Source organism: Papio anubis, chromosome 17 (assembly GCF_008728515.1).
Source record: "Papio anubis isolate 15944 chromosome 17, Panubis1.0, whole genome shotgun sequence".
Taxonomy (NCBI): Eukaryota; Metazoa; Chordata; class Mammalia; order Primates; family Cercopithecidae; genus Papio; species Papio anubis.
The window spans coordinates 4,932,629-4,943,175 of record NC_044992.1 but is presented as its reverse complement, the minus strand read 5'-3'; the positions used below and the strand labels follow the sequence as shown (position 1 = coordinate 4,943,175).

Sequence of the window (10,547 nt, the reverse complement as noted above, 5' to 3'; positions counted from 1 at the left end):
GGAGATAAACAAAGCGGGCTGAAGGGGTTGAGAAAGAGTGGGCGGAGTTGCTATTTTTAGTTTGGTCGGGAGAAACCTGTTCCCTGACATGACACTTCTAATAGGCATAGATCGTAAGTTTCTCTTGGGTTGGGCACAGCAAGTCAGGTAGCAGGTTTCAAAGCACCACGTTTCATGCTTGACGTGGAGGAGAAAGTCTCTGTTAATTCTCCTCCCCACCCCCAACGCCCGCTTTAGAAAATAAAGCCATACCCCAAATTGGGATTTTTGTTTTTGATTAGCCAACAGCATGTGAAAATGGGCGTGATCCAGAAAGTATTACACACTTGCTGTGATCAAATATTGGTTTATGGAAATGTTTGTTTGTAATACACAGATTCTCTTAAAGATTAAAAAGTAAAGAGCTTGGTACTCATTCTAAGGTATGACATCTGTTGTGGGCCCGGTCCAACTCTTGTTACCGAGAAGTGACTTAATTTTAATAAGACGCTAGCAATGCTTCTGCAATTTTGAAAATAGGGCAAGAGTCTACAGTTTGCTTACTTAAACAGTTTCAGTTAAAAATTATCAAGGCCGGGCGCGGTGGCTCACGACGGTAATCCCAACACTTTGGGAGGCCTGGGCGGGTGGATCATCTGAAGTCAGGAAATTGAGACCAGCCTCGCCAACATGGTGAAACCTCGTCTCTACTAAAAATACAAAAATTAGCCAGGCGTGGTGGCGCGCACCTGTAATCCATCTACTCGGGTGCCCGAGGAAGGAGAATCTCTTGAACCTGGGAGGCGGAGGCTGCAGTGAGCTGAGATCTAGCCACTGCACTCCAGCCTGGGCAACAGAGCAACACTCCGTCTCAAAAAATATTAATAATAATTACCAAATGTTCAGCACACAGTATTTCGATAACATCTTATACTGCTATGTAGCATTTGACACAATTATAATTTAATTATTTATAATTACTTTTTTTTTTTGAGACGGAGTTGGCTCTTGTTTCCCAGGCTGGAGTGCAATGACGCCATCTCGGCTCACTGCAACCTCTGCCTTCCGGTTTCAAGCGATTCTCCTGCCTCAGCTTCTGGAGTAGCTGGGATTACAGGCATGCACCACCACGCCCGACTAATTTTCGTATTTTTAGTAGAGGCGGGGTTTCACCATGTTGGCCAGGCTGGTCTCGAAGCCCTGATCTCGTGATCCACTTGCTTCGGCCTCCCAAAGTGTTGGGATTGCAGGCAGTCAGCCACTGCGCCGGCCTTTTTTTTTTTTCTTTTCTTTTCTTTTTGAGACAGGATCTTGCTCTATTGCCCAGGCTGGAGTGCAGTGGTGCAATCTCAGCTAACTGCAACCTCCACCTCCTGGATTCAAGCGATTCTCCTGCCTCAGCCTCTTGAGTAGTTGGGTTTACAGGCCCACACCACCATACCTGGCTGCTTTTTGTATTTTTAGTAGAGACGGGGTTTCACCATGTTGACCAGGCTGATCTGGAACTCCTGGCCTCAGGTGATCCACCCGCCTTGGCCTCCCAAAGTGCTGGCATTCCAGCCGTAAGCCTTGGCGCTCTGCCTCTGTCTTTTTTTCTAGACTGTAAGCTCCAAGGCAGGGGCAGGGTCTGCCTTTCTCGTTTTTAAAAAATTTGTTTTATTTTTTATTTTTGAGATGGGGTCTTTCTCTGTTGCTCAGGCTACAAAATTGTTGTCCAGCATACAAAAATGCTGGAGTGCCCAGAATTTATAAGCTCTCAGTAAATGTTGGTGACTCTCGGTAACCTTCCCTCCTCCAGAATCTCAAAACCTTAGAGATGGGGAAGAAAGCAGCTTATCATGAGTTATAACTTTGGATGTTAAAAGCATGAGTAAGCTGGGCGTAGTGGCTCTAGCCTATAATCAGCACTTTAGGAGGCCAAGGTGGAGGCAGGTGGATCTTGTGAGCACAGGAACAGGTGTTCAAGACCAGCCTGGGCAACAGGAGGAAACCCCCATCTCTACAAAAAAAACCTTTTTAATTAGCTGGGCATGGTGGTGCACACCTGTAGTCCCAGCTCCTCTGGAAGCTGAGGTGGGAAGGACACTTGAGCCCCTACAGTAAAGGCTGCAGTGGGCTGCCACTGCACTCCAGCCTGGGTGACAGAGCAAGACTCCATCTCAAAAAAAAAAAAAAGAGCATGAGTTGTAACTTTAAAAACAACAACAGCAACCGAAATACTGTGATTATTGTGAATGAACTAAATTGATTGAATTGTATATGTAACAAGAAAGGTGGCCTTTGTTTGGTTTGCGTTTGACTAGAAAAATCAAGTGGAAAGAAGATGGGGGTTGAATATAGAGAAAAGAAGGAAAGACGAGGAGAAATAATTTGATTAGAATCAGCAAAGGGCAACTAAAAAAACAAAAACAAAACCAGGATTACAGACATCAGCAATTTGAAATATTGTATTTAGAACAGTCGTGTCTGTTCTAAAAGCATTTTGGCTTAGGGTGATTCTTCATACATAAAGATAAACAATACCTTGGCAGTCTCATAACATATTCCTGAAAGTAGAAAGAAAAGAAACAGATGGTCATGGGAGAACAAATAGAACCAAGAGAAGAAGAGAATTTTGAGGACATGTGGTGCTGACACAACATACCAGAATCTCATGAAAAGATCACTGTTATTAAGCCTTCATGGGTAAAGCAGCATTCTGCTTGCTACAGAAGCTCTTAAAGCCACCCTTTTTTTCCCCCCAGTTTTTGTAGAAACGAGGTCTCACTGTATTGCCCAGGCTGGTCTCAAACTTTCCTCAGCCTCCCAAAGTACTGGGATTACAGGTGTGAGACGCTGTACTTGGCCTTCAAGCCATTCTTTACTATTATATAATAATTATCATTGCTTATTAATTCTGAGTTTATGTCTATCTACTAAGCATCTGTTGAGAGTCAGCAGTATGCCAGAATGCTAAGAATACAGAGAGGAAAGATGTAGATCTCAGGTAATTCATAGTTGTGTGGGATGAGCAAGTAAAAAGGACAATTAGAATGTAGGGTGATAATAAGTATAATAGAATTATCCAGAGCATATCATTGATGTGCAGAAAAGATGGCCAGGCGCAGTGGTTCACGCCTTTAATCCCAGCGCTTTGGGAGACTGAGGTGGGCAGATCAGTTGAGGCCAGGAGGCCCATCTCTACTAAAAATCAGGAGGCAGAGGTTACAGTAAGTCGAAATCGTACCACTGCACTTCAGCCTGGGCGACAGAGCGTGACTCTCTCAGGAAAAAAAAACAAAAACAGAAAATATGCACTTATTCCTGGCCAGAAGATCAGGGATGTTTTCTTGGGAAGAAAGTGCATAGAAGCTGAATCTCCCAAGAATGTGTAAGTCTTGTTAGCTAAAAAAGAAAAAAATCAAAAGCATTGCAAGAAGAGAAACAATTGTACAAAGACACAAAGGCATGGCAAAGCATGATGATTTCCCAGAAATACAGAAATACCAATTAATCTGTTTGGAGTGTGAGGTACAAGCAGAAGAGTGGTGGAGAGTTGAGACCTGGAGTAGTAGGGTGGAGCTTGATTATAAGAAGGAACATTATGTGTAGTAGTCTCTATTTATCAAGGTAAGGAAATCTGATGCATTTTATGGAACATTCCAATCTAGATGATTAAAAACATTTCATGGCCGGGGGCGGTGGCTCACGCCTGTAATCCCAGCACTTTGGGAGGCCAAGGCAGGTGATCATGAGTCAAGAGATCGAGACCATCCTGGCCAACATGGTGAAACCCCCGTCTATACTAAAAATACAAAAATTCCCTGGGCATGGTGATGTGCGCCTATAGTCCCAGCTACTCAGGAGGCTAAGGCAGGAGAATCGCTTGAACCTGGGAGGCGGAGGTTGCAGTGAGCCAATAGTGGACCACTGCACTCCAGCCTGGTGACAGAGCAAGACTCCATCTCAAAAAAACATGAGTTAATGGTACAAGTGTGAGCACTTACCCAGAGTTTTATTATCCTATAATTGTTGTAAACTAAACTATTACTGTGATTTCAAGTAACTGCCATCCATATTTATATTAAAACTAACTATATTGACTGGTTTGCTTTAATTTTCAGAGATTGCTTTGCATAAATCCACCCCTGTTTGAAATCTATCAAGTCTTGTTAAGTCCAACACAACATCATGTAGCACTTATAGGAATAAAAGGACTTATGGTATTAGAATTACCTAAGAGATGGGGGAAGAATTCTGAATTTGAAGGTGGAAAATCAACAGTGAATTGTAGGTAAGTTGTGTGGTATTTATCTGTATCATTTATTATATATACAGAAAATTGTTCAAGACCAGTGGTTCTTAAGCATGTTTAGTATACTGCTCTCGAAACATTAGAGCACTCCTCGTGGTCTGCAGACTGGCTTCTGTGTTATCAATGTTTATAGTATATGTGTGGTTGATTGTACTTTTATTCTGCCTGAAGTACCACATTGCTCTCTCATTGGAGGCTAGGCCATTCTTTCAACTAGGTAGAAGTAAGTATTTTTTATATATATATGTGCGTGTATATATATATGTGTGTGTGTGTGTGTGTATATATGTGTGTGTATATATAATATATATATATTTTTTAGATGGAGTCTTGCTCTGTCACTCAGGCTGAAGTGCAGTGGCACAATCTTGGCTCACTGCAACCTCCGCCTCCTGGATTCAAGTAATACTCGTGCATCAGCCTCCCGAGTAACTGGGATTACAGGCAAGCGCTGCCACACCCAGCTAATTTTTGTATTTTTAGTAGAGATGGGGTTTCACCATGTTGGCCAAGCTGGTCTTGAACTCCTGACCTCAAGTGATCCACCCACCTCAGCCTCCCAAAGTGTTGAGGTTATAGGTGTGAGCCACCACACCTGGCCTATTTTTATATAATTTCTTTTTCAACAAATCCAGAAAAGTGAATCTGAAAGATCTACTCAAAAGAGTACAGATGCTTGTCAACTTACGATTGGGTCATGTCCCAATAAACCCAGTTTAAGTTGAAAATGCATTTATTGCTGACAGCACAGCAGATGATCCCTGATTTAGGATGGTTCAGCATAGGATTTTTCAACATTATGAACCCATCATAAGTCATAAGGAGCTCCTCGATTTATGATGGATTATGTACTGGTAAACCCATTGTAAAGTTGGGGATCATCTGTATAAGGTAGAAACTACTTTTAGCTCCACAGCTTATAAGTTGAGTCCCCTTAAACTGTTTATTTCCTAAGTCTCTGTTTCCTCGTTTTAAAAACAGGATTGATAATATCTGCCCTTGTAATTTCCTAACAGGGTTAGTAAAAGCATCAAATGAGATACTATATCTGAAAACACTTGTACTGTGTAAAATATGTATCAATCCTAAGTCAAACCATCGTAAAATGTATATATATGTATGAAATATTATATAATTTGAGGCCAGGCACGGTGGCTCACACCTGTAATCCCACCACTTTGGGAGGCCCAGGTGGGTGGATTGCCTGAGCTCAGGAGTTTGAGACCACCCTGGGCAATATGGTGAAACCTCATCTCTACTAAAATACAAAAAATCAGCTGGGTGTGATGGCACACACCTGTAGTCCTAGCTACTCAAGAGGATAAGGCACAAGTATTGCTTCAACCCGGAAGGCGGAGGTTGCAGTGAGCCAAGATCGCACCACTGCACTCCAGCTTGAGCCACAGAGCGAGACTTCATCTCAAATAAATAAATAAATAAAATTTAATTAAATTATTTATTTATTTTGAGACAGAGTCTCGCTCTGTAGTCCAAGCTGGAGTGCAGTTGCATGATCTCAGCTCACTGCAACCTCCTCAGCCCAGGCTGGAGTGCAGTGGTGCGAGCTCAGCTCACTGTGGCCTCCGCCTCCTGGGTTCCAGCGATTCTCCTGCCTCAGCTTCATGGGTAACTGGGAATACAGGCACGCGCCACCACACTTGCCTAATTCTTGTATTTTTAGTGGAGACGAGGTTTCACTATGTTGACTAGGCTGATCTCAAACTCCTGACCTCAGGTGATCCACCCGTCTTGGCCTCCCAAAGTGCTAAGATAGGTGTGAGCCATCGCACCCAGCCAATGTGCTATAATTTAGAAGATATTTTTATTTCAATTCTTTGATATTGTTTGAATAGATGCCTTGAATGCCCTCTCAGCATGATTTCAGGGAAATACATTTGAAGGAAAGAGAAGCAAAGAGTGTTAAAATAGGAATTCCTTTAGGGCCTTTTACGGTGGCTCACACCTGTAATCCCAGCACTTTGGGAGGCCGAGGCGGGCAGATCACCTGAGATCGGGAGTTTGAGACCAGCCTGACCAATGTGGCAAAACCCCCTCTCTACTGAAAACAAAAAATTAGCCGGGCGTGATGGCAGGTGCCTGTAATCCCAGCTATTCGGGAGGCTGAGGCAGGAGAATCGCTTGAACCCAGTAGACGGAGGTTGCAGTGAGCCAAGATTGTGCCATTAAACTCTAGCCTGGACAACAAGAGAGAAACTCCATCTCAAAAAAAAAAAAAGAAGTTCCTTTAGAAGATTTTTCATCAAAGTTGTATAAAATGTTTTGGAAAATTATTATCTTTATTTTAGTACCACTCCAGTTGCTGAGAGATTTTTCACCAGTTCTACCTCTCTGACTCTAAAGCATGCTGCATGGTATCCAAGTGAAATACTGGATCCCCACATAGTGCTGTTAACATCAGACAACGTAATAAGGTAAATTTTATTTTTCTCTCTCTTGAAGCCTTGCAAGTGGGAAAGCTCTGTTTCTGTTTGCCAATTAACAGCTCAACATAGAACAAAGTGAGTCATTGAATGAGTCTGCTTTTATCTGATGGCTGTTGTAACCCATTCTCAATCATAAGAATCACCTAACTGCCCTAACTTACGTGCCTTACTTACCACTATTCCTTCTCAACTAGTCTTCCTGCCTCCAAGTATCTCCTTTCCTAATCTGACACATTAGAATAATCTTTCCAAAACTCTTTCATCATGTCACCTTTTGGTGATAATGTAGCATAAAAGAAAGAGAATATAAGTATAAATTCAGAGATTTGAATTCTTGTCCCACCTCCTCTTCTGTTATCTTTGAGATCTTGAGCTGCTTTTTAGGGATGGGGGTGGCTCAGTTTCCAATCTTTTAAGTTGAGCAGGTTTGATTCAATAGTTTCTAAAGCCTCTTCTAAGCTTTGCACTCTATTATTAAATGCCCTAATGCTATGTAGATTTCTACTATATTATCAGTTAACTTTCTGGATCGTTAATTGGGAAGACTCAGCAGAAGTACAGATACCTTCAGTTTTATTTTTCTTAATCACTGCTTTTAACTGTGCTCTACTAAATCTTCCTTCACTGCTGAACGGCTCCCCCCTTAATGGTGTCTTGTACAGATCCCCATAGCTTTCTTGTTACTTCTAGTTATGAAAACAGTGTGTCCAGTTTAAAACTCCAATCTTGGCCAGTTGCAGTGGCTCACTCCTGTAATCCCAGCATTTTGGGAGGCTGAGGTGGGAGGATCACTTGAGCCCCTGAGTTTGAGACCAATGTGGGCAACACAGTGAGATCCTGTCTCTGCAGAAAAATTAGCTGGGCATAATGGCATGTGCCGGTAGTCCTAGCTACTCAGGAGACTGAGATAGGAAGATTGCTTGAGCCCAGGAGTTTGAGGCTGCAGTGAGCCATGATCATACCACTGGGTAACAGAGTGAAACCCTGTCTAAAGAAAATAAAAATTTCAAAAGCTATTTGATCTCAAATCTATTTCACAACTATGTCCTGGCCCTTTTGTAGGTCAGACCTGTGTTTTGTGGGATCAGAAGCGATTGGAGAGTGTGCGGTCTGCTCTTTCACTCTTCCTCTTATCCCAGCACTTTGGAGCATAGGGTGAAGTGTAAGGAATGGGCTGCCTCCTCCTTCCTCCAAATCTAACTCCTTCAGTGTGGGGTAGGGGAGTGGGATAGGTGAGGTAGAGATCTTACCAAACTGGTAGTGATGGGGAAGTATGCCTGATCTTGTTTTAATCTTGTTCCATCTGTCACCAGTGAACTCCGTTGATGTGGTAGTCTCTGCATAGATGGTGTGTGTGTGTGTGTGTGTGTTGGAGGGCAGTGTTGAACTTCCAGCTCTCCCCATCACTGAGGAGCTCTGGCTCCCATTGGCTCCTGTCAGTTCTCTATGCCCTGAATCCTCTCTCAAGATGGGGTACAGTATACCTTATCTGCAGGGTGTATATTCCAAGACCCCCCAGTGAATGCCTGAAACTGTAGATGGTACTGAACATGATATGTGTGTATTGCTATGTTTTTTCGATCTAATAACTGAGACAGCTACTACGTGACTAAGGGGCATTCAGCTAGGAAATGCACCAGTCTCCCTTGTTACAGGTACCTCCACATCTGGCTCTTTCCTAGAGCCTTCCCTGCCCACCCGTTTGGCTTTGGAGTTCAGGGCAGAGAAAGAGGGGAGGGAAAATCTTCCCAGCACAAACATTATACTGTACTCCGAAGGACTCTTTGACATCCTCTCTTCTTAGTCTTCCTTTTATATCCTGTGATGGAAAAGGAGATGGTGGGAAGATAGCGTAGGTACAGTTCTTAAGCCCCAGAGGAAGTGTCTGGCCCCAGATATTGAAGGTTCTTTTTTAAAATATGTGGTACTTAACACTTCTGTTTTCCTAAGCTTTGGAGATTTTGGGCAATTTCAGAGCAAAAGGAAATTTTCACCGAATGCCCTGTTACACTTTCTTTTTCTTTCACTGTTCCCCAATACAACATTATTGTCTAGTATTTATGTGTATTTTCAAGTTAGTAACGCTTGTAGGAACCTAGGAAGACTGTAATAAATGTGTATTCAAATGGATCAAATTATCATGAAAAACATTTATTAACTACTTAATGTGGCATTTTATTGATATTGGAAGAAACCAAGTTTAAAAATTCTTAGTGGCGTCAGACAAAATAAGTGATTGTAAGGGACATTGGATTTCTAAAATGACATTACTGGCCTTTTGAAAATTCTTTCCCTTTTTCACAATAGCCTTATATGCTGTGAAATATAGGTTACTTTACATTAAAATAATTTTGGTTAAAAAAAATCAGTATCATACTTTACCTTGAGAAAATAGAGATGATATGATATTGGGTTTCTTTGTTTGGTTCTTTTTTTTTTTTAAATGGAGTCTCACTCTGTCACCCAAGCTGGAGTGCAGTGGCATGATCTTGGCTCACTCCAGCCTCCAGCTCTCTGCAACCTCCACCTCCCATATTCAAGCGATTCTCCTGCCTCAGCCTCCCGAGCAGCTGGGATTACAGGTGTGTGCCACCACACCCAAATATTTTTTGTATTTTTAGTAGAGACAGGGTTTCACCATGTTGGCCAGGCTGGTCACAAACTCCTGACCTCAAGTGATCCGCGCACCTCAGCCTCCCAAAGTGCTAGGATTATAGGTGTGAGCCACTGTGCCCGGCCGACGTTGGGTTTTTATAGAACAAACACATAAATAGATATGCAGGCTAAATGTCACTCACTCTGTCAGCCAGTTGGCATATAAAGAATAAGATACGGTTCTTTCTCTGGTGGGATTTGGTGTCTAATAGGCAGAGATAGATGTATGTAGTTGAAGGAAAACTGGCAAGCTTAGGGGCAATAGTGAGATGACTGGACAAGGCGAGTATAGCTAAGGGCTCAGGACGGAAGTGACAGAGGTGCAGTGGTATGGAATAGGCTGTTAAAGAATATTGGTAAGGATAGAGAACATTTCTTCAGGTCCCAGTGAAACCTCCCTCATGTAGTTAAAGAATAAATGAAGTAGATTACTTTGCAACAGCAAGATTTTTGCGAAGAAATAGTTGTGATAAGTGGTGGGAAAATTCTCAAGAACTGACTAGATGGAGAGGAAAGTGCAGTTTTGGGAAAGGAAAAGAGAATTTTAAGTGCTGGTTTTCTTCTCTTTTGGTTGCTAGAATTTACTCGCTACGTGAGCCCCAGACACCCACTAAGGTGATTATACTTTCAGAAGCCGAAGAAGAAAGCCTAGTACTCAATAAAGGGTAAGTTTTTATTTGAGTCATAAAATGGTTTTTTAAATTAGCTTATTGGGATTAGAAAGGCAGTTTTAACATATTGCAAGGTTTTGCAGAGGTGACTAGCATGCTTTTGGTAATGTGAGAAGTAAGTGTATTTTTAGTAGAAACAGGTTTTCATCGTGTTGGCCAGGCTGGTCTGGAACTCTTGGGCTCAAGTGATCCTGCTCGTCTCAGCCTCCCAAAGTGCTGGAATTACAGGCCTGAGCCACCATTCGTTTCTTTATCACCTTTCTATGTGATAAAGAAACTAAGATAATATCTTGCATTGATGTTTGCTTTCTCAACTATATGAAATTGTGATTTCATTTTAACCATATTTGTTAACCTTGTATTGAACTAGAATCTTCCTGAATAACTACACTAAATTTTAAATGCAAAAACAGCATGGTTTTATGATTCGTCTTCTTGATATAATGTATATTTGCTGTAGAAAATTGAGAAAAATAGATCAAAGTATTAAGAAGAAATTGAAAA

The 10,547-nt window shown here is 42.0% G+C and overlaps 1 protein-coding gene across 3 annotated transcripts in view; it reads left to right on the top strand.

The window, feature by feature from the left end:
* Positions 1 to 10,547, top strand: part of NUP88 (nucleoporin 88) — a 33,801-nt gene that overhangs the window by 621 nt on the left and 22,633 nt on the right. For 2 of the 3 annotated variants that reach the window (XM_031657301.1, XM_031657299.1), the window contains exons 2-4: positions 4,083 to 4,252; positions 6,580 to 6,705; positions 9,951 to 10,037. In XM_031657301.1, coding sequence (XP_031513161.1) covers positions 4,083 to 4,252; positions 6,580 to 6,705; positions 9,951 to 10,037 — 383 coding nt within the window. The remainder of the gene's footprint in view (positions 1 to 4,082; positions 4,253 to 6,579; positions 6,706 to 9,950; positions 10,038 to 10,547) is intronic. The other variant, XM_031657300.1, reaches the window with a different exon arrangement.